Below are 24,628 nucleotides of genomic sequence, written 5' to 3' on the forward strand. Positions count from 1 at the left end.
TCGTTCACACATACCTATGGGCAGACCTGTTTGGGTAATACATTATTTGTCCTTACTCTTCTGCAGTGGTATAATTAGAAATGGAACAGCATTTACCAGGCTCTGGGAGCTGTGCTGTCTGGAGACCCATGCTCCTGGTTAACATAACTCTGGGGAAAAACTCACTGTCCATTTGAAGGCAATACTGCTCAACATGTCTCAGCTAACCCAGGATTATAAATATTCTTTTACATTGCTCTCTGTTTATTTTGAGTTGGATCCTAATCCAGGTAAAGAGTAAATCAAGTCATAAAAACTGTATGATAGATGAGTGAACATCCAGGACTATCACCTTGAAAGATTCAGTCACTTGTGTCTCATGAGGCATCAGCAGTTAGCCTGAAGTCTGGACTATGTAAAGCTGCAGCATTGGAGATTATCTCCTGGTATTCACTGATGCAATAATCAGTGTTGAACTATGCAACTTTTGATAATGAATATGCTTGCTTTGTCCATCTTTGCATTTTAAGCTAAGGTCAGATGACTCTATAATTTACTTTAGCATCTGCTTTACATTCCCATTATAATTAAATGAACATTTGAAGTTTGCATGTCAATGCTTTAAAAGTCCCCTCAGGGGCCTCCTTGATGAGATGGGGGTCTTCCTCTCTTTAAGACAGAAGGAGTCAAACGTGGAGCGGAGAAGTTAGAATCTAGAGAAAACTTTAATAGTTTCAGTGGACAACAGAAAAAAAACCAACAACTAAGCATCAAATTAACTTGAATACCTTTGGGCAAGTCATCTCACTTACACTGAGGATTATGTCCTCTAGCGCAGTCAAATTAACATGACTGTCTTGCATTCAGAACCACTTTGGATTCCAAAATCATACAACTCTTTTCATTGCTAGTTTAATAATGGCCATGGGTTGACAGATTCTTCCATCTGATATGCCCAGGCCATACCTTGCAGTGCAGATTTTACTAAACACATATCTGTTATTTCTTTCCCTTGAACAATGAAGAGCTTTCTTAAAAACATCACCAAATAAAGTTTTTTTGGGCTATGAGACTATGAGCTTTGTTCTGTAGCTACCATTCCATTCTTTTGCTTCAAAGCATTAATCCTAGGAGGCTTAGTTTGGAAGTTTTAAATAGTCCTTCCTTCTGTTTAAATAGTTTGGTTGCCTTCATGAAAAAAAACCAAGTTTATGTTAAAAATCAGGAAATATATTATGGAAGTGGCACTGGGATTATAAAGGAAGCCAGTGTATTGTGACCTAAAAACTCTTTGAAATGGCTCATTTATTTGCCCCATGACACTGTAAAGTCACTAAATAGACAAATGCATTATGCAGATAGAGAACTGGAGGCAGAGGTTATGTGATGCCCAAGGCCATTCAGTGAGTCAAAGCTGAGCCAGGGTGAAGTTACCATTTTAGTGTTCCTATTAATAACACTAGCACAAACTGCGTGAAAGAACTAAATTCGGGGGCTGTGTGATGTCAGCATGCTCTGCAAGGATGAAATATCATTTGTTTCTGTCTACCTTTAAAATGGTGAAATTATTAGACATAAATATGACTAGTTCAAGATCTTATCTGAAGGCCTTCTCCTACTTATTATAATATCTCTTCCCTATTTCTCAGCTGAGGCTTTTTGGTTTTCCTTTGCAAACAGAAATATGACTCATTTCATTAGTTTTGTACCTCTAGATTTTAAGGACTGACAGCTGAATACTGTCTGGCATCAAGAAAGACATAGTCACAGCATAAATAATTTAGGGATAAATGTGAGACAGTGTTAATGAGACCTGAATTTTGCTTGCTTTTGTTGTGCTTGTTAAAATTAGTACTGACATTTAGCAGGCCATTGCTGCATTGATATATTATGTTCTTTGAGTTTATGTACTTTTCTAGCTTTAGATAAAATTAGTGACTTTGGTTACTAACAGGGTGTGGCAGAGGAAATGATATTGCATAGTGAGGAGAAGTTGGAGTTAGGATCTGGTGTATGTCATTGATATATCAGTGACCTCCTGAGACTTAGCCTTAGATGCTTTTGCTAATGGTTCTCCTTCTTATGATTGCTGGCCTGGTTGTTGCATGTACAAAAACCAAAGTCAATCAAGAATAAGAGAGATTAGAGAAATATCCACTAGGGCTGACTAAGAACATTGACAGATTCGCTGAGGAAGATTAAGGAGTCTATTTCAGCTGTGTTTTACTGGAGCCGATGTCTAGAAAGCCAAAAATGGTATCAGGGATTGTATCTGTCTATCTTTCAGACTACAAAGCATATTTGTGAAACATTAATGCAGTGATATATTTTCCCAATTAGTTTTAAGGAAAATTACTACGGGATTCAGCTAAGTCAGTCTTTATAGAATAACATTTTGAAGTATCCAGCTCACCTGCTTCAAAAATTTTGCTTATGCTTTGGCAACAAATTAGGTGACTCACATGCCAGAAATCCAATTTTTTCATCCAAAGGATTTGTTTATTTTCAGCGTGGTTAAGGTAAAATCATTCAGTGATTGCAGCAGAACTGTTTCTTGTAGCCTCTGTTTTGTGTAGCCTCAGACACCTCACCTTTAAACAAATCTCTGATACATTGTACCCCCTGTTGCTGCTCTGAGAGCAGTCTGCCTTACCATCTTGAGGGAATTTAAATACTCAAGTATTATGGAATCTGCAGTGATTGATTCGAGTTTTAGGGATGGAATTTCAGTCCTAAGTTTTTCAAGGATATCTTTCAGAACTTAATTTAAATAGAACAGCCAATTATTTCTAAATCTTAATTGCAAAAGAAATGCTGATTGCTTTTGAAGGCTACATAGTCTACTCTTTAATAATACCACAGCCTGTGAAAAGACCTCTGAAGTGTACAAGTCAAACATACCCTAATCTATATGGTTGTAGAATCTATACAGAAATGGAGTTATGATGCTCTGGCATGTTTTTGGCAAAAAAATTTAGTCTTGGTGAATGAGATCTGTTGCTTTGGTGCCAAACAGACAGATCAGTTGAGATCTATACTATAGTCTCTGTCTCTCATCCATGTGGCATTCAATTTAATTTTCTTTTGGGGAAAAGGAACTAAGGCTCTCATTCTCTCAGACTTCCCTACCACCCACAGTAAGAGCAGCTTGTTGGACTACCGAGTTACAATGTGATTTGAGTGAAAAAGGATAAATCTTTACATGAAAATAAGGTTTTGGTACTTGTTTACTCTTAAAATAAAATAAAATAAATTCAGTATACCCTAATCTGTGCAGCCTTGTAATGGATTTCCTATCAGTGTGAGCTGAAATTCCCCCCACACCGACAATAACCAGGCTAGCTCAGTCTGGAAGCGGATGAAAGCTGTATTTACAAGCAAATCTACAATCTATGATGAAATGCAACAAATATGTACAAATATACAAAATTCACAACATTTACAAACTTATACAGAAAAGCATAACCAATTCCCCTTTGCTTCCCCCCAAAGGGGACTTTCCCAAGGGGCCTCTCTCCCAGGGACCTCCTCCCAGGGGCAGAAAGTTAAAAGCAAGTTAAAGCAAGTTTGCTAGTTAAAAGCAAAGAGGCTGTTAACTTAGCTCGCCAAGGTCAGTGTGTTATCTCCAGCCAGAAGAGAAGAAGAAGCAGCAACCAGACAGCCCAGCAAGGAAGCGAACTCCCCACCCCGACTGCCCAAACTCTGTTTCAAGAAGTGGTTCTTAAACATTTCTATCCAATGGAAGTGTTTAGAACAATCAGTATTTTGCTTTCTTACACCCAATAGTGACTTATTTACACTCTTTCGCTTTCTCTGCTCGAACTTTGCAAAGAAAAATTAAAAAGACAGTTTCAAACCATCACACCTCAGAATATCAGCAAGAGCCAAGTTTGCTCCGCTCATTCTTCTCTAGCAAAGAGTGGAAGTTTCATTTGTGTGTCTTAAGGAAGTTGATGTTATTGCATTGATGTTATCTTAGTCTTTGTACAGAAATACAAGTGATGGCAAAAAACAATGTTTGCTAAAGTTATAGCACCTATGTATTCATCCATGCATTACATCCAGGAACTGATTGTTTTCTCACTTTGGTTAGCATGTATCACAGTAATCCAGAAAACAGTCCTGGAGTGATTACAGTGTTGCTGCACCTTGCAAAAACGTTTGGTATTGATCATGTTCTATCCAAAAAAAAAAAAAGACCAAACAAAAAAACAGGATTCTTGCTCCCATCTCACTGCTTCAGTGTATTCTCCTAATTCTCTGTTTGTTCTTGGGCCAACATTGTCATACAACTTAAATAATTATTTTTCCTGATGATATCTGTATGAGTAGCACTCATATTCCTGGCTCACTATTATGATACAGACTATTCTTGCTGTATTCTGTGTGACAAAGACTATCATCAGCACTACACTGTCTCTAGTGTCTTTATCTTTAGTGCCATACTGTAACATGGATTTGTCTTTTTCTGAGCTGTATCACATCAGAACACGTTGGGTGGAAGCCACTGCACTTTGCTGTCTTCCCATCTCTTCCCACACTCTTCGCAAGGTGTCCTGTCACATCTCCATTCCTGTGTCACTCCCACCCTGCTGTCCAGGCCTTGTAGCCCCCATCTCATCTTTCCTAGGTAGTCCTTACTACCTCCCTGTACTTCTCTAACTGTTTGCAAAGGCAGAAGCTGAGGCTGAGGTAAGAGCCAGAAACAGACCAAGACATACTCCTGCTGTGGGCTGATGAGGGAAGAAATGAACATGGGAGGAGTGAAATGGGCTGCAGAGCATCTTCGTGCTTCTGCTGCCACCTGGGAGAAGGCAGGGGACTGATAGTGCTGACGGGGTCAGTAGCCACAAGAAGATAAAGCTGAGCTGCTAGGACTAGCCAAGCAATGCCTTCGTCCTTACAGGCCCATGCAGCTTGCCACTCTAGGCCACTCCCTTGCCTGCTTGCTCCAGTCTCTGATAAGCCTCTCATTTCCATTACTCTCCAATAGCTGTCCTCTGGATCAATGCAGCCTCCCAACTTATCACCAATAAAATCTGTCTGGTTTTTGTTGCAGAGCCCCACTCGGTGACAGATTTAGTGTTCAGATGTAGTTCTTGAAGAATTCTTGTACTATTCATTTTTTGTTGATGATTCCTCTTTCAACACAGTCCCTCAACTGGATTTAATAGTATTAGTCTCGTGCAAAGGGACAGCCAAGAAAAATAAAACTGTTCCTTCAATTTTAATGAAGGTCTCAGCCATCTGCTTGGGTTGTTGCAGTGTAGTAAGTCACTGCATGTCAACAGAGCCAGTGAAGGTATAGGCACTTTTAGTCTTGCCATTTACAGACCAGTGCAGGGCCAAATAAACTTTTTTTTTCTTTTTATTTAACTGGATTTAAACTAAAATTGAAAAGAGCAAACAAACAAACAAAAAAGCCAGGTGGAGAGAATGTAAGTGACTGTTTATCATGTCTGGGCTCATGCACAGTAACTTAGTGTTTGAGGTTGTTAAAATTGGAGACACCCACTTCTGTGGTTATTCAAGTGAAAGAATAATAGTGGTTTTGACTCATGTTCTGACTCTGGACCAAGTTCTATGGTCTGTCAGTATGTGTTTCACTTTAGCCATTACTCTTATTGATAGCCATTAGCCCTTTAGATATACTTTTCTCTAGGCAAGGAACATTAGATGTGAGTTACAGAGTGCCTGGCATTGTAGCTGCTGAGTTATAAATTACTATATTTATAGAGTCAGTTAATCTTCAGTATCTTGTGTGTGGCTGATTCCATGTATATTCACAGACACACACAAAAGTCTGTTAACATAGCATGAGTGTATCCAAAGTTGGGAACATCTGGAGAGTTGCTAGTCCCCAAGGTCTATATTCCTGCTCTAACAAAAATAGGATTTTCAACTTCCAGAGAGCTCCTGTGTACAGGAGTTTGTTTCAAAAATAAGAAGTTAATATATCCTAGATGACACTTGCTTCTTCATTGTTCAGATTATTTCCTTTCTGCACATATAGTGAAATAACACACATTGTCTTTCTAATAATAATTTTGAATAATGACATTTTCTAAACTGAGCCCAAGCAGGCGTCACTTGATTACTTATCTGTGTGGGTGTATCACTGTCAAGTTTTACCTCATCAAATTCCTAGAACACTCCTTTCTGCACACACCTGTCCTGTTGGTAGAACTCCCTTCAATTGACTTCTGTTTGTATTGAGAATAACTTCTTTTTGAGAGAGAGAAACAGAGAGAAATACAGGATCTAGAGTTCCATGCATGCTTTTAGCTTGTCTAACGACATACAGTTACCAGTAAACAATCAAATGCTTTTCTAACTTAGCAAAACACATCCAGCTATAATAATTTCTTTCTTCTTGCAGTCTCTGGGGTATGTGTCAAATTTCAAGATCGCCAGCAAGCTGAGTGCTAACATTTGGGATTGAGTCTGAAGAAAGTGGTAAGGATTAAAGGATTAATTAATATTTCTCATTAAACTAAGTCAGTATCAGTCACTTCAGTGAAAGAGATGCACCAGTGAGAGGAGAGAGCCAGGCTCAGAGATTCGTTTTATGTTCATAAGCAACAGAGACAGTATCATAGAGGCTTTCAGGAGCAAAAATACCACTTTCAGAACCTGAGCTTAGATCTATTGATACCACACGAAGTTTTCATTTTTTTGCTACTAGTGCTCTGAGCTATAAGCCTTTATATCCTGCATGGCTTTACTTTTCTTTCTTAAAATTATTTGCATATCAACATGAAAACTTTTCCCACACTAAATACCAAGCTTTAAAGACCTTCAGTTCATTCACATGCACATACAACATTTCTCCCATACCATCTCCAGCTGCTTTTGTAAATCACTCAAGAAACATTTACAAGCTAGAAAATGAAAAAAATTCTCCTGTACTGAAAAAACTAAAGGTGGCGTTTGAGTGAGTTCCTAAAATACTGTTTCAAAGATTGTGCTAACTTTTGTTTCTGCTGCAGACTGTAATGTCAAAGCATTTTGACAGGAAATATTGTGGGGCTACAATTGTACAGGATGCTCTTGTCTGCTCTGGAAGCAGATGCAGGTAGCTTTCTATTGCTTAGCCTATCCAAGGACCTCCCTACCTCTAGTTCAAAGTCAGGCTTTCTAAAACCTCTCCTAACAGGAAAACAAACACCAAGTTGCAGTCAAATATATGGATGATGTATATTAAGCCCTAGGAACAATCTTTGTAGTCATCTGTTACTGAACATGATAAGTCATAAAGCAATTCCAGTTTTTCTAAAAAGCCTGAAGTACAGGAAAGGACCAAAATAATGCCTTTCCAATATCTGTCCCTAGAGATTCCCAGAATTTGGTTTGTACATTCATTAGACATGAACTATGTTCACATTCCTGTGGTAGTATGTCTAAGTAAAATGTTTCTGAGGATCTTAAACTATTTTTACAAGTATTTCAATAAAATAGTATGAGCATGTCCTATAAAATTGGAATCTCACCATTCTTGCAGAGCTCATTCAGTGCATTTCTATGAGCATATATAGAAAGAGCTGCATGATAAGACCTGCTCATTTTGAGTACAGCTCTGTCTCCTGCATTGGTTTTATGCTTTGTAGTGTTAGTGCACTGCTCTGTGGCAGCTTAAAGGTAGAATAGCAGAGCCAGCACACAAGACGTGCAAGCTGTGCATATAGCTGTAAATCAGCAGGAGCAGGTCTTCTTTCTAATGTTTCCATCTCCCATACATAAAAACATTCCCTGATCTGAATAATTTGCTGAGCAAATAATCCCTGAAATAGGGATGATCAGGCAAAAGAAATATCCACACTTTCAATCAGGATTACAAATTACAGCTTTTCAAAAGATGCTATAATGTAAGGAAAAAAAACACCAATCCCTGGAACTAATCAAAATTAGTGTCAGTCATTGATTTCTAGAACACACAAAGACATGGTGAGTATAAATGTGTTACTTACAAGTGCTGAGGATTTTAGGGAATGAAAATGGAGACCAGGAGCTGGAGACTGCCTGCCATGCCAGCAGTGTTGATTTGGAAGCGATGGACACAAATAAACGTTCAGGAAAGCTTAAAAAGCTGCAATGCAAAGCTAGCCAAAAGTGTCCATGTCCTTACCGTGCTGTGGCTGGCAGGCAATCCGTGTGTGGGAGCCTTCAGTCCCTCTAATGAGGCTCCGGGGATTTTGTTTGCAAGAGAGATTGTCCTTTAAGTGATCAGTGCAGGAAAAGAGAGAAATAAAGAGAAATGAGCAAATTGTACAAGGCAAATAGCTGCAGGTCTTTAGCATGCTCCCTGCGTTTTCCTGAGCTGCATCTGCAGTAGAGAAAATATCCCAAAAATAGCTCAGGCTGCCAATGACTTGCTGAAACCTGAGAAAGAATTGCTGAATTTAAAGTTCTGGGTTGCTGTGGGTGTATGATTAAAGTGAGAAATTGCTGGCAGGAAGAACCTAGGATGAAGCCACTTAAGGAGTAACTTGTGAGTTCACTGGTATCAGAACAGGAGCTGACCTCTGATTTCCCCCTCCTCCACCCAATACCAGTTAACCCTTAAGAGTTCAGCATGGAAGAAAATTCTGCAGTAGCAGATGGAAGGACCAAAAAAAATTCTTTTCACCTGTAGTATCTGTGAGATAGTGACAATACTTTACAGCAGTGCCCTATTTCCTGAATTCAAAGCAGTCAGGCAAGCTGATGTTTTACTGAGGTCTTGGAAATGGCACAGTTCTAACTTCTGAAAATCTCTCACTCTTGTGTAGGGTTTAAAAACCCCTTTCAGCCATATGTGGTCCATAGAGTGAAGGGGATTTCAGGTGAAGTTTTGAGGAAGGAAGGATAAAATAACACTTCACAAATTTTCTGCAAACATTGGCTGAGGGACAAAATATCAAGAACTGCCAGAATATTTGTCACAGCCTTGGAGGAGGCACTGGTATCTTAATACATTGCCCAGAACAAATTACAGTATCTTAAGGACTACTCTAGGTTATTCTGGTCTGTAATTGTCCCCTATGAATTCTGTATGCTTATACAGATCACTGGAGTGTAGCTTACTTTAGCCCCAGTCCTCATCTTGCCCCTTGGCATTTTTGTACGTTACTTCCCTGATTTAGAAGAGAACAAGAAGCAGCTGGCACAAAGCTGGGTGCATTGGCTTCACATCAGATAAGTTTCCCAAGTAGTGACAAAAGTAACCCGCAGTAACCTATTTAGGACAGTATTAAAGCTGCCAGAGCATGGACTAGGACCTAGTCCCCAGCTTGCTTTGTGCTGACTCTGAAAAGATTAAAAGCTTCAAGTACCAGAACTGGGTTAGGTTCAAGCCACATGGGGCTGGTTTATGAGAAGCTGCTGCTTTGGGAAGCAATTGTGCATCTGAGAAAAGAGATGAATATTGCCCTTACTTCAGAATGTGCTTTTGTTCTAGCATCAGGTTTATAAGATGTACCAAACAATAATGGGAGACCAAATTATTTAATGTGCTTCAACCATAGTGGTGGGTGTGCATGCGTTCACTTAATCACTCTCATAGGAGTGTCCACTTTAAGTGATGAAGATATGCTTCTTTAAGAGTATCTGAGTGTTTTGAGTGTACTTAATATATACTAGTTACTGTAGTTTCACACTCACAGAGATGTTCACTGAGGCTAAGGAATTAAGCATTTGACCTATGAAAATAAATAGATGTTTAAGCTACACACGTATAAGCTGAGAATGCCCCACTATGACCTTCCCATTTATAGATTCTTTGGAGAAAAAGGCAATTTTGAGGTCTTTTGATCTGTCTAGAGCTCTAACTGTTCTGATCCTATGTGTTGTTCTAGGAGCTAGAAAAGTAGATGTTACCTGAAGTAATCTGGTTATTTTATTTGTATTTGTACCCCAGCAAGCACTTTTGAAGGATTTCTGCCGACCAAAAGGAAACGTAGAAAATTAGAACTTTCAGCCTAAATAAATAATGACTCATGTTGCATCATTCACTCTCAGATAGAAGCCAGTAAACGCTTATACATATCTAGAGTTGGTATATATTATCTTCTAAATTTCATGGTGAGTTCAAGAAGTGAGTGATTACTGAACTTCTAAAAGCTCCTAATACAAACCTCTGTTCCTGTCTTTGAAGGAGCAAGCGATAATACAAAAGACTTTGTAGACACCTTTTTTGTGAGTTAATAAAACCCAATCCCAGTAAAAATGACAGCTAGTGAGTAATTATTCATGTATGGTACACTGCTAGTGATATATCAGCATAAGAGTACCATTAGAGGCTAGTGTCTGTGTGTTAGCAGATGAACTATGCATTAAAAAATGATACTTTTTTTTCTCCACACGTGAGGCCATTAATTCACACTTTTTGTCACCTTGTTATGAAGAGGTTGCTAATGCAATATGATAAGAAAGTGCTTCATCTTGAACAATTGGAAACTTAGTATTCTGAGCCATCCTCTCTTTGTTCCATTCTCCTTTGTTTAATTTAATTAGTACTGAGAGTCTAGATGATCAATTATAGATATGAGATAATGCATATTTTTGTATTTTTTTTACTGAAATATACCATAGGGCAAAAGAGAAAAGAACATGACAGAATTCTGAGCAGAGAGCAAATGGGTGATTTGACATGGGAACGAATATGTTAGAATACCTTCATCGTTCTTAGAGTGAGACACTAATGGTTATGGTGCCTATCAAATAGATGTATGGAGAATGAACATCTTCCACTTACCATGATGCCTCTAAATTATCTAATATGCTTATGAATGTTTGAATGCTCTTGTTCTTCATTTCTTCAATTCAGTCATTTCTTTAATACTATGTAACTTGTGCTTTGCCCAGTGTAAGCTGAGTACTGCCTTTCATCTTGATTTCCCTGGAAAGAAGGGGAGAATTACCTGAAACTAGTGTTGTCCCACTGTCACCTTAAAAAACAGACCTTAAGCCTGTTCTATTGCTCTGAGCATACATTCCTCAACCTCACATTTCAAAAACAAGGCTTTGTTTCCCACCAGGTCACTACCTGTTTTATAATATCTAGAAAGCTTCTCACAAGCTGCAGAATAAGATTATTTATTGGACAAGCTGGTTTTGAGCTTTTTCTTTGGTTAGTAGGTTATGGTCTTAAGCATGTAAGAGTGACCAAACACTCCATGGATATGTAATAGGTACAAGGAATAAATGTATTCGGCAGGTGTGACTTTGTGAAAACTTTGCCACAGGATCCACCTTGCACTTTGGGGAGCAATCTCACAAGGGGTGCCTCTTTGGTGCTAAATAAATGGAAAAGCCACTTCTTGTCTAAGACTTTTTTTTGATTCTGGTGTCACCACCAGGTCTGACTTATCTGTGAGCTTATTGAATAGTCTCGTGTGATCAGTAAATCATCTGCTGTATGTCCATAGGCACTTCAGGAGCTGGACTTCAGCTTCCAGTAAGGTTTGAGGTTCCTTGCCTGTAGGTCTTGACTGATGTAGAGAAACAAAGTCCTGTTTCTACCAGTGTAATTGAGTCACCAGACTAATGGGGCTGTAAATGAGAACTCTGTTACAAAAATACTGAGCAAAATAAACCAGGAAATGTGGATGTTTTACACACTTCACCAGGGCAGGCTGTCACCAACTGGTTTTCTTATTAGACAGTCCCTAGTTAAGAGAGCTCTTTGGAACATGAACTTCAAAATGGGTCTGGCACACGTAAATCACAGAAGCAGAAGAATTTCCAGTGATGAGAGATAGTCGTCTTTTTTATGTCAGTGTTAGGATTTGTACAAAACCAACATTTTGCATTATCCAAAACTGTGACCATGATTTGAAAAGAAGGGCCTCAAGTGCCAACCCTGGCAATATCAGTGGTAAAAGACAGAGTACCTTACACTGCAGTATGGAAACTTGAAGGATTAATTTATCTGAAGTAAGTTGGAGTTAAAAAGACCAAAATTCATAGGAGAGCTTTCTGAACAAGATAATAATTAAATTAATATAATACCATCGCTAATAGGTTGTAGAAGGTTCTTGTTTTAATAACATCAGGGTACACTGACAAATCTTGATCCCAATGAAACCAGTAGAAGAAATCCTTTAGATTCAGGGTGCCAGAGAGGTCCTAATTAAAGTAGCAAACTTGGAGAAGATCTGCTGGTATTGCCTGTTAATGGTGAAATTATTAATGGCCTTGAGAATAAAGTCATACATTAGGCTTTCATGAATTGTTAGAAATGTAATGCCTAGCTCAAATAGCTGTGTAGTACCCACAGAGGCAGCTGTCTTTCCTTTATTTGTACCCTGTGAAGTGTTACTAGTTGTGCTGAATATGTGTCATTTCTATAAATCCTTTGTTAAAACAGCTAAGGTAGTGCGTAGAGCTTAGCCATGAATTATTGTTTGAAACAGTTATAGACATAATCCCAATTCTTCAATGAGAATGTGGATTTAACTGTCTAAAAAGTGAGATGTATTTCTTTGTCTTATGAAATAATTTGGGTTGTGGGATAGGACCAAAGAAGCAAAATGAGTATATCTTGAGATTTCATTTGATGAAATTTAATTTTAGTCTTTTTCTGAACTTAGAACTAAAAAATATCAGTGCTCAGAGCACTTTTCATGGGTTTTACTAAGCTATCACTAAATCACACCAAAATATTTTCCCCCAAGTTTAGTAATGTGGGATTAAACTGGATCTACATAATAAAAACATTGAAGGTTCTTTAGAGTGTTTAAAAGGATTTCCTCATTTCATTTAAGGTATCAAATCAACCTTCTTCTGTGATGCCTTTCATGTCCCATGACTCTAGATGCTGTGTTTGATATTAAATGAAAATTCAAACCCAGTAGTTTAGAAAATGCCCATCTCTAAAAGCCTAAATCTAAGGTCCACTGGATCTTGGAATAATCTGTTGCTAAACAAACGTCTGAGTGAAATGCCAGTGATTCTCGGAGTGTCTGTTAGTTTCATATGGATTTTTTGGGGGCTTTCTGTTAGGTCCCCGAAGGCATCACTGGTGTCGCAGGGCATATCATAAGAATGAGCATCCATGCTTTGAAGAATGCTAATTGTTTCACTAGTAAATGTCTGGGTTTGACAGGACAGGGCAATCTGAGGCTAATGGCTTTGATCACTGCAACTGCACTTTCCTTGTTTTAGTACAGCCATCTCTAGCTAGCACAGCTGCCTAGCTTGGCAGTGTGCAAAAATGTCCAAAATATTTCATTTTATGACAGGAACCCAAGAAGTCAGGCCCCTTCCTGTACCTGACAGCTGATTCACACAAGCTTGCTGCAATGTATTTCTCCTGTTCTGGCTAAGGCTAATTAGGCACAGACACTTGCTCTTACCTACCAGGAGCTCTTCATTCATACTTTCTCTTCTTTCTGTTTTTTGTCTTTCTGCCCCTGTGTGGGACTTCCTCCTTCGTGTTTAAAACCCACTTTTAATCCCTGTTTTCCATGCCAAGTACATTGTAACTGTGGCTCATCCCACTTTATTCTCTTCCAGACATACACTGTTATCATGTATTTTTTTTCTTCTTAGCTGGAAACCTGCTGTTGTGATGGGTAAGTCTCATCCTGCGTAAGTACTGGAAAGGTGCCAGTATAATAGAACTATTTGTAAAATTTATTTTCTTCTCTACAGAAGATTTGCTGGAAGATTTTTCGAAATCAGATGAAGATTCTGTTACAGTTAGTGAAAAAGAAAATATGAGACCTATAACCAGAGGAAAGACACAATGCTGCCTTCCCTCTAGGCATTGAGTTTCTCATCAGTTGTCACTGCAAATTTCCACAACTGCTTTTGGCACCCTTTCAAAAATTCTAACTCTGTGCTAGGCTTTGTTTGATTAATGACTAGTTCCAGAGATTTTCTTGCTGATCCTCTCATGAGACATAAAGAATTATCAATTGCCTCAGCCATGTCTGGGAGCAGAGTCTGTCAAGGATACAGTTGGCTGCCCTGAGTTTATAATGAAACATCTTATTTTGTTCCCTGCCCTAAGGTACTAATTTGCTACATTCTGCATCTGATTGGCCTGAGCACTGCAGACTTGCCATAGCAAAGTGAGAGAATATAAAAAAGAAATTGCTATTAACAACCACTAAACACACAATTATTCCCATGCTATGAAACCTTCATATTGGCCTTACTCTCTTGGTTCAGTTTCATGTATATAGTTAAAACCAAAATAGTCAAAGCAGGTGACTCCTGGATACTAACAACTCCATTACCGAGTTTTATTAAAAACCCTAGGGAAAATAATAAGCAAAATTGTCCTGCTTCTGCTCCATTGTACAGCTGTAAATCCAAATAATTCTTTGTAAACTCAGACATTTCACATCATTGTAGAAGCTGAGTTAGATAATTGGTACATTTCTTGAAATGGGCTTCACAGTGATAAAAAAGAAAGGTACTTTTATCTCATAGGTATGATTAGCCCAGTTTCTAAACGTGGGGACTTCTGTGAAAAGAGTTGCAGCTTTATTGCTGGCTTGGTTTTCTTTTGAAGTGTACAAATCAGAAAAGGTTCTATTAAAAGTCAGCTGCAGCCTGAAGCCCATCAGTGTTATTCTGTCTGATATGTTGACTGCAGGGAAAATTTGCTATTGCAGTTGCTGCATTGCCTTTCCTTTCTCTTACCATCACTATCTGTCTCCAGTACAGCGATTCTGTTCTTAGATGTCTTAGAGGTTCCTCTTCTTTAAACATACTTTTTATATCTCTGCTGCCTGCAGTCAAATGTTATAAATATCCTGGGAAAGTTTGCAGAGCAAAATAGTATCACAGTAGTCCTTTGAGGTAAGGTAGTGATTCTATAACAAAGAAGAAATGGAGGAAATAAGTTAAATAACTTGTCAAGAACTGCACAGAAAGAATATATCAAGATCCAGACTGCAGCCCAAGAACATGCTGTCTTTTTTGTTTTTTTCAGTCTATAGCTTATTTGTGGTGCATTTTGAAATGGGAAATACGGAACTGTTCAAAACCAGTTAGAAACTAAAACAAACAAGCAAGGAGGAAGAAAGAATAAAATGCAATGTCAGTAAGTTTTTACAGTGTATGCCATTATGCCAAAATTCCTTGTCCCCTCAAAGACTTGTTGCTACCTTTTTTTGTCCCTTGGAGCTCTTTGTTCTGCATCTTCATGGCAGTTGTATTTTTACCAGCTCATGGTGTTTTTCCTATGAGTGAAGATGTCAAATGCATTCTGTGGCTACATGTACTCCTGAAGTTTTGTATTTCTCAGTTTAGATAGCACTGTCTGTAGGAAACACTGTGTTTGCTGATACCTGGAGTCAGGAAAGCTCTGAAGCACATACCTGAAGATAAGTTTGCATTACAGTAGGACTATACATAGGACTATATTTAAGGCTATATTTAACAATTCTTTCATTAAGTATAATTTTCATATCTGAGTTACTTCTGTTCTATTCTGAGCTATCTTCAGCACTAGGTATTTCTCATCTCCCCCTACATAGGCAAACTTTTGGTTTCCAGAGACAAGATTTGTAGTAGTTCAATCAGAAGTCTAACTGGTTAAGATAGTTCCTCCCTTCCTGTTCAAATAGCCTGCCAGTTCCAACACCAGTTTATCTGATGTGTAAACTGGCCAGGGCTTCATAAAATTATTCTTTTGCTTCAACAGTTTAATCACTTGGTCTTTTTTCAATAAAAATTCTCATGACTATAATAGGAATTCTGCCTGATGCCTGTAGAATCCTACCCGGGATTTAACTGTGCTATTCGCAATTATTGGTTATAACACGCTGAAAAATCAACCAGTATGAATCCCTAGTGGATCTGATTCTGACCTCTCAGCAAACTGAGTGTGGAGAAGAAGCTGAACATTCACAAAAGTGTTGTAATTAATATTAAGCAAGGGAATAATTTGATGGTATTTTAAGAATGTCACATTAGTTAATGAAAAAGAGAACCCCAAAACTAATGTTTAAAAGCGGTTCCACATAATCAGCCTCAAAGACTGTAGTGCAGGATTCCTGTCTTATGGTTAATGGAAAATAATGTTTGTTTGGATGACTAGAAGTGAAGGTTTTAATCTGATGATTTGTTCCATGCAACACATTTTTCCACTACCACACCATGCTCTTCAGTAGCGTCACTTTGTAAACCCCTCCCAAGTTTTAAATTTGTGGGGTAACGGTTAGTGTAAGTGCTTTAAGTTTAATATGAAATTCTCATCAGATGCAAAATAGCAGCTTACTGGAAAGTGAAATTTCAGTACCTTGGTGTCCCTAGGGCAGATACATTGCTTTCACCCCTCATATGTTTCATATTTAATGATCAAGAGTTTATTACAGTCCTATTTGGGCTGTACAGAAGCCTCCTCAAATACACAGCTGAGATTTTCTAGTGTACATGTGCTATTCCTCGTAGTCACACCCCTTCCACTTGGACTGTGTATAAGACACTGAAAAGAAACAGGGGAAGGACATTATGACCATCTTTAGCCCATGGGTGCCCAAGTCTGTGGCAATCTAAATCAGCCTGTGCTAATGGCAGAGAGAGAAATAGGGAATCAAATGTCCTCTAAATGCTTCCTCAGCTCAACTGAATTCACGACAGCAGGACCTTTTGCTAGGTCCTTAGGGACTGTAGTCTGTAAAATACAAATTTCTTTGCCTTTTGAAGTGTGTTTCTACTGATGCCTGACCTTTGCTATGACTTTCCAATTCCGCATCATTTCAAAGAAGAGTTTGGTCTCAGAGCCTCTCTTAGCCCAGTGGCTGCCAGCTCACCTTTGTTTTTTTGTCAGCATTTCTAGTGCTTTCCTGGGATGGCACTTTGGGTTTTTTTAACAGAAAACTTGTGTCTATTTTCTTTAATCATGGAAGCCATTTAATTAGAATATTTAATTATGTTTCTCTCCGTTTCAGGTCTGGAGCCAGTTTGGGGTTGTTTTAATTTAAACAAGATTTTCTAAATTAAGCCCTTTTTCAGTGGCTTTCAACTCAATTAGAGATCAGAATCTTAACTTCTGTTTAGGGCAGACATTAACAAAAGTCTGTAAGTGTGTTTTTAACTCAGACTTCAGTGGAACTGTGCAGGGTACCTTAGAAACGAGTGTGTGCTTTGGTGCCTTGCTAGCCAGGGATTGGGAATTTTAATGTGTTTTACCAGGCAAGAAAGAAATTTAATGCAAATTATTTGTTTTATAACTCCCCTTAGAAATTACTGATTTAATTTTCCATTTCAATAAATAAATATTTTATTGGCATCTTAATTCCCAGGTAAATGGAGTTAGCAGAAGAGAGTGCTTGCAAGCCTTGAACAGAACTGAGCCCTGAACATGTAGTGTCAGGAGAAAAAGGACATGCTGTTACCTAGGTCTTTGGCAGCATGTAGAGCCATGGCTTAAGTTCACTGGCAGCAGGTTGTTTTTCTTATAGTGCAGCTTGCACTGAGTAACCAAAGGGCTGGATTATCAGATTCCCTGATAATACACCAGGGAATCAGGTGGTCTAATGGAGCAAATTAGTCAGGTGTGTCTATGTCTTCCTCACGCAGCAACTGCCTCCAAGTGTGTTTACTTTTCACCACTGCAAGTAAGCAGACATTTTTACTGTTTCTCTTTATCCAGGAGAAAGGCAACTGGTGTAGAAAAATTGCCAGGTAAGAGCTTTAAAATGCAGCTTCAAGCACAGATGTAGCAAACAAGAAACACCTCTTGAAAGGAAAAGAGAACCTGTGCTGTGAGCAAACCCGCCCTGAATGCTGTGCACTGGGCTTCCGTGCTAGAGGGCAGCATTGTATAAACAATGAGAGCCTTGACAACTTAAGGCTCTCAGCATCCAATTGCTCTGAATGTAGATGTTCCTAAGACTGTCAGTGCTTTCTTAGTTTTATGATCAGGTTTTAATTAAAAAAAGCTATTTCTACTTAGGCATCTCAGTGATGTTGACATTCATATATCTACATTTCCCTTATTTTCTGTTTGGCTTATCATAAATGCTTAAGTGGCAGTTGCCTTCATTGTTTTTCTTCTTGCAACAGTTCACATAAGTAAATAGATGGTAAGATTTTAAGAATAGTTTCCCAGTTAGTTTTATTTACTACATGAAAATCATGTGCAATTAATTAATTTTCCTTCTTTCCCAGTAGATAGCATCTGCAAAATATTTATGTAGTGATCCCTGAAACAGAGAGGTGTAAAGTGTGTGATGAATTATTTATTGCTTTGCATTCTGTCTCAGAAGGATGTGCCTGTGCTTTACATTGCTCCTCTTTGGCTATTCCTTATTTTGCTAATTCAGTGCTTGATGTACATGCAGTTTAAAACTGAGAATGGATCACAGCGCTCATAAAAAACCCAGACACTATAAGAATGCTTAGAATAATACTTGTACAACCCAGTTTTCAAGTACAAACAATTATAAAATGTAAATATCTGGATTTCCTGCAGTTTTTGTAAAACTATTGAGTTTTTTATAGTGGGATAGAGCTTTTTATGGCATAGAAGACAGCATATGGAAAACAGTCTTTTAAAATGCGGCAACTGATCTGGGGATTCTGGGTGGGATATCTTTGTCAGGCATCTAAAAACATCTCCAAACTGGGAGCTACACTGAATATTTGATTATAGTTGCTGTGGGTTGTACTGCTTTTAGCCTCCTGTAGAGATGTATTTTGGTTATTAATTCATTTAACACATTTCATGGAAATAAGCAAAAGCGTCTTCAGGGCTACCCTAAACTTTCCTCAGCTAGGCTCACTCTCCCGCATGCTGCCTGTGTCTGGGGAGGGCTGGACTTTGCATTCCAGCCCTGACCCTGACTGTGCAATTTGCACTGGAAAGCTGTTGGCATGCTTCGTGTAGAACTGGCTGTGAGGGAGCACTTATGTAGGGTTTGTCTTGCTAGACAGACCAGATTTCACAGAAGAATCCTCAGTGTCTTTCTAGGGAACCTTCATGTACTTGTAAACTAGTGTGAAACCAAAAGTAACATTGATCACAAAGGTTCTTCCGTGTTGTCCCAGATGCTGTCCCTGTCACATTTAAGCTCTGCTTGATGCCCTTCAAGATCTGTTAGGCCATGGTTATTTCTTTAAATTCCTCTACCACCCGATGGCCTACAGGATTCCCCCTGTTTTCCTTAGAGCTGGACATTCAAGTAGCATTTCTTTTCTGCCAAGTGAAAGCTGGCCCCTCATCCTACCAGGTCACTCTCGTCGCCCTGAACCTGCTTCTTACTCCTGATTACAGAAAGGAGAAATCTGCCAGAGAAGATCTAAGACATACGATCCTTTCTGAACATGAGGGTTGTCATTACTTAGACATAGTAGATATTGAGTGAAATTCATTACTTAGACATAGTAGATATTGAGTGAATATCATTACTTAGGCATAGCAGATATTGATGCGGATGCAAATTTCTTTCACTCAGATTAAAAAAAAAACACAAACATTTTAAATTTAGTTACAAAACCAAGGCCAGCTTCTAATGTGCAAAATAACATAGTACTGTTGAAACCAATGGGGTGAACTGGCTCACACCAGCAACAAACATGCTCTTACTGGCCTCTTGAGTTTTGTCAGTAATGTCTCCTAATAAAAATACAGCCTGTAACTTGCAAACTCTTTGTTTAAAAAACAAAATCTAAATTAAGCAATTAATCTGTATTTAGTGAAATGATGGGATGGATGGAAAGTAAGAAAAAGTTCAGTAAGTATTGAACCCTCAAAGGTTTTTTGCTTCAGCTACTAAGTTGAAAGATCGACTTTTGTGCATGATCACCATTTCCCTCTGTGGTGAAGGTAGTTTGCTTAAAACACTAGGGTCGGACTCTGCAAGAAGTTCCATGTAGACAAACCCTTAGAACCAGAGAGAGCTGCTCTTCAGACTAACTGCAGGCTCTGGCCCCTCAGAAGGACATTCCTAGTGACTGAGCATATGAAACCATATTGGACACCAGCAAGGAATAAGCAGAGTTTTAGCTCTGGCTTTCATTTGGTAGCCTTCTGCAACCAACCAGCAAACCCCAGTGGAGTTAGAGTCTACTGATACACACTGTAGATAGTCTCAGCAAAGGAGCCATGGAGGTCCTGTTTCTTGGGCATGAGCCCCTGTGGTGCTGAGACAAGCTCCTGATATTGAGTTCCCCTGTGACCTGTGGCAGCTCCTTCCACAACCAACAGCAGTCCTTCCACTTCCCACAGTGAGAGATGAAACAGGTTTTTGGTACCTCCCTGTTCTTGCAGGCTAGAATAACCTTCCCAGGAGGGTCATCCCATTACTGCCTATTGTGTGGTTTCTTCCTTTCCTTCCCTGTGCCTGCCACAAACCAGCTTATGCTGGCAACAGAGTTCCGGAGGGGGTACCACACAGTTCTAATCTCCAGCATCTTTCTGGAGGGTTGAGCAGCAGGCTTCAGTCACTACAGTCTGCCAAGATGCTTCCTTTCTTCAAAGCTACAATCAGTTCATTTTTTAACTCCTATGCCTGTATTTGCAGGCTCTCGGTATGAAATTTCTTTTGGTTGTTTGTCTAGTTTTTAGTTTCACAACTAAAGAACAAAAAACACTTTGAGACCTTCTTTTAAAAAGCTTTTTAAAAACCAAACAACTTCTGGGATGTAGAAAGCAGCCAAAGACACACAGTACTGAATAAGTCCAATTATACTGCATTCTTGTGGCTGAGTAAGACACAGAACAACTAAAACAAACTAACATAAACAGAGAATGCCAAATTAAATACTTACATTTGTATAGTGCAAGAGGATCCTGGGCTCAGGAATGTAATTCAATCTTTATTTATTTTTTAAGTAGGCAGTGCATAAAATAGTTTGTGATCCTTGCAATTATCTCCAAGGTAGTGGAATACTTTTTGACTAAAGACTCAGCTAATACAGTATTGTAAGGGGACTAAGCGTTTGCTCAGCATGCAAGAGAGCTTTGACAAATCTAAAGAAAGGATCACTGAGGCAGTCATGGCTCTTCATAATGCAAAAGCAAATTATCAAATGGATACCTGACACCAAATGGGGAGAGAAAATTTGGGTGTCTAATTGACACACACGATCTACAGAGCATTGGAAGTGTGAAGTTCTACTTGAAGCAAAAATGATCGTGGTATGTAAGGAATGCAGATGTTTATCTATATATCATTGCCACTGGGCCTTCTCACAGTCCTCCTAAGAACTGTGCTGCAGAAAGAATTTTTGGACTTAATAAATCTGATCTTCCCATCACTCCCGATGTCAATGTGCTTTTTACAAAAGGAGATACAAGACAAAATAGCTGCAGCATAATAGGAATGTTAGGAACTGGCACAGCACGTAATTTATGTAGAAAGATTTCATTTGGAGGTAGTGCAATTCATTCCCAAGCTACTCACTCTACGTCAGCAACTTCACTGCTTGTGAGGTCTACCAGCCTTGTATCAGGTGCTGGCAACTGGTCCCTGAAGCACTGACACACAAAATGTCTATTTCCTGCTGTTAGGTTAAATTGAAGGAGCTGCAATGTATGAAATGCTTTACTAGTTATTTTTCTGTGCATACAAACACCAGCAGCCATTATTGGGGTATTTGTGGAATGAAGAAAATGTGGAATGTATCCACAAATTAAATGGAAGGTGAATTATAACCTGAATTAAGTGGTGATCTAGTTAAGATCTATATAGGTAATCAGTATTGCCAGATTCATCTGCCTTTATGGAAGGTGGGTTTCTGCTCAACCTTGACTTCTCTACTCAACTCTACTCAAATTTGATTTCTGTTCAATGTTATCTCAATAACAATAATAATCAGGAATTCCAGACCCATACTCCAGATTTACTCTGTTACAAATGTCTATAGAGTTTGCCTTGAAGACTGTGATAAAATGGTTCTATGGCTTAATGTAAAAGTAAACACTGCAGGGAAGAGGGAGTCTCTCATTATCCTCCTTTGCCAAACTGTTACTCCAGTCATTGTAAAGAATCTCTGTCAATGTTTTTTATTTCTTTGAATCAGTCACTAAAGGAAGATGTCAGAGAATGGAGGTGTTTGGAGTCCTGTCTTGGGGTTTGCACCTTACAGCCTCCTGGAGTTATAATCCCCTTAACTCCAGCATTTTGCCTGGCATCAGTTATGAGAACAATCACAGAATCACAGAAGGGACAAAACCCTCAAGCTAGCAGGTCCAAGTGTTTGTGAGGAATTAAAAAATGTTGTCATCCTGAATTATTTCAGCCTCTCAGTCTATCAGCCTATCAAAGGAATCTTTAACCTTCTATTTTCCTTCCCATCTTTTTTTTTTCTTTGAACATTTGTTTTTTTCTCCTTCATCTCTCCAACTGGCTGTAGCAAAGCAAATCTGTCAGGTTTTCTTGGAGTTGTTTCCCCTTTAATATTCTGTCTGCACAGCCTCTGCATAAAAGGTCACTAACCTTGGCTTTCTCTTATACAGTTAATACTGGTTTTATGTTGTAATTCCACTTGAGTTTGCTGATCAGCCCTGCACCATCCCCAGCTGTTATGATATGTAAACCAAAGCATTGAGATGTCATTGTTAAGAACAGTGGCCTAGCTTTAGCTGTTCAAATGCGTATGTAGTGCCTTGTAAGAGGCTAGATTCTTCCACAGCAGTTTCCATAGAACTGCCATGGTTCTGGAAATCAGGCTGCTCATCAGTGTGCCTACATATGGATATAGGCACTTTGTTGGAGCTGAAAAATAAAACACAAAGTTGATATTAGAGTTCATACCCCTCTGGTTCATATCCCATGTTGCTGCTTTGGAATCTGTGGTACCCAGCCAGCTTCAGTGCCTGAGTGCCCTGCCCACTGAACCAGGCCAGAAGTTACCTGTCTTTTGGCTGTGAATCACTGATGGCATTTAAAGAGAATCCAAGACTCCAGCAGAGTCCCCTGCAGGGTTGCAAGTCCTGCCAGCAAACCTGCTCCAGTGTATGCTCCTCTCTCCACACATCACAGTCCTGCCAGGAACCTGCTCCAGCACAGGCTCTCCATGGGGTCCCAGCCTCCTTTGGGCACATCCACCTGCTCCACCATGGAGACCTCCATGGGCTGCAGGGAAATAATGCCTCACCATGGGCTGCAGAAGAATCTCTGCTCTGGCACCTGAAGCAACTCTTTCTCCTGAAATCATAGAATCATTCCAGTTGGAAAAGACCCCTGGGATCAAGTCCAACCACTTACCCTACTCTACGAAGTTCACCCCTAAACCATATCCCCAAGCACCAGATCTAAATTACCTTTAAACACAGCCCAGAATGGTGACTCAACCACTTCCCTAGGCAGCATATTCCAATGTCTGAACACTCTTTCTGGGAAATTTTTTTCCGAATGTCTTCCTTCTTTATTGACTTTGATGTCTGCAGAGTTGTTTCTCTCACATTCTCTCACATTCTCTCTCATTCTCTCACAACTTCTCTTTCCTGATTGCTGTTATGCAGCAGATTTTTTCCCAGAGGTGCTACCACTGTCACTGGGGGTCAGCCGTGACCAGCAGTGGGTCCATCTTGGGGATGGCTGTATCAGACATGGAGGAAGCTCCCGGCATCTTCTCACAGAAACCACCCCTGTAGCCCCCCTGCTACCAAAACCTTGCCATGCAAACACAATGCAACTATTTTGAAAGGCATCTTCCCCTTTTGACACTATAAGAATGCTTTCCATAGGCATCACGTATGTCAGTGCTGTTATGGAAGTGCTGGGAAGAGCTATTTGCAAAGACAGTACATGGTTCTTTCTACTAGGCATTGTGCTGTTACAGAAGCTTCTAAGGCTGCTGTAATTCTTGATAGAATTCTTCTCTGTTTCTTTTTGAGGGTCAGGGTCTTCTCATCCAAGTGGTGGATTCGGAAAGTTAGTGTATAGTAACCATCCTAAGAGTGTAAGACTGTGTATGGACAGTTATTCAAGACAGAAAGTGAGATGGTATACTGGAGTGTATGTTGAGATATACACAATCCCTGTTTATCCACCCTCTTTTGTACCTTCCAATCCTATTAATGATATATTAGAGCGGAGTAGAGCTGACACCATAAAGCATATTGCACCTATTTGCACTGCCTATGCAGTCTGTATGATGGGGCAGGACATGAACTCATGGATACTGGGAAGTGCCCCAAAATTTTTCTCCCTGGAGCATGTATGTATATACTTATACATAGGATGTATGAGCCTGTGAGCTTCATACTTTAATGGGCTTTCTAGGCCTAAGAAAGCAACCTCCTTTTTATCCTGTTGTCAGGGAGCAGCTTGCAGGGTTTAGCTGCAGATGTGAAGGGAGCATATAGAGCCTGGCTTCTCTGGCAGCACTGCTTCCTGTGCTTTCCTCTGCTTCCCAATAAGGGAACCTTCACATTCTACCCAGTGGACTATGGTAAAAGTTAACAGAGTAAACTTGATGTTTATGATTTCCTCCTCTGCAAATTTGGTACCTGAATTCCTAAAGGGCTGTGATTTTCTAGATATAATTGCCAGGTTTGGGGGGCTCACAGGATGTCCAGCATAATCAGTGCCCAAGGGAAAGCCAAGAGAACAGCTGGAGCCTTGCTCAGAGCTCTGTTCTGTGAAAGGTAATGGAAAACTTTACTGTTCTGTTTTGGTGCTGAGTAACTTGATCTATGTGGTTATTTTTATTCTTTTCTGTTTACATTCTTACTGCCTTTTTCTGATTTTTAGACATATAT

At 39.3% G+C, this 24,628-nt stretch overlaps 1 protein-coding gene across 1 annotated transcript in view; it reads right to left on the minus strand.

The window, feature by feature from the left end:
* Positions 1–8,276, minus strand: part of AMMECR1 (AMMECR nuclear protein 1) — a 99,225-nt gene extending 90,949 nt beyond the window's left edge. The window contains exon 1 of the mRNA XM_054388665.1: positions 8,105–8,276. Coding sequence (XP_054244640.1) covers positions 8,105–8,276 — 172 coding nt within the window. The remainder of the gene's footprint in view (positions 1–8,104) is intronic.
* Positions 8,277–24,628: the final 16,352 nt, after the last annotated feature.

The sequence above is a fragment of the Indicator indicator genome, chromosome 17 (assembly GCF_027791375.1).
Source record: "Indicator indicator isolate 239-I01 chromosome 17, UM_Iind_1.1, whole genome shotgun sequence".
NCBI lineage: Eukaryota > Metazoa > Chordata > Aves > Piciformes > Indicatoridae > Indicator > Indicator indicator.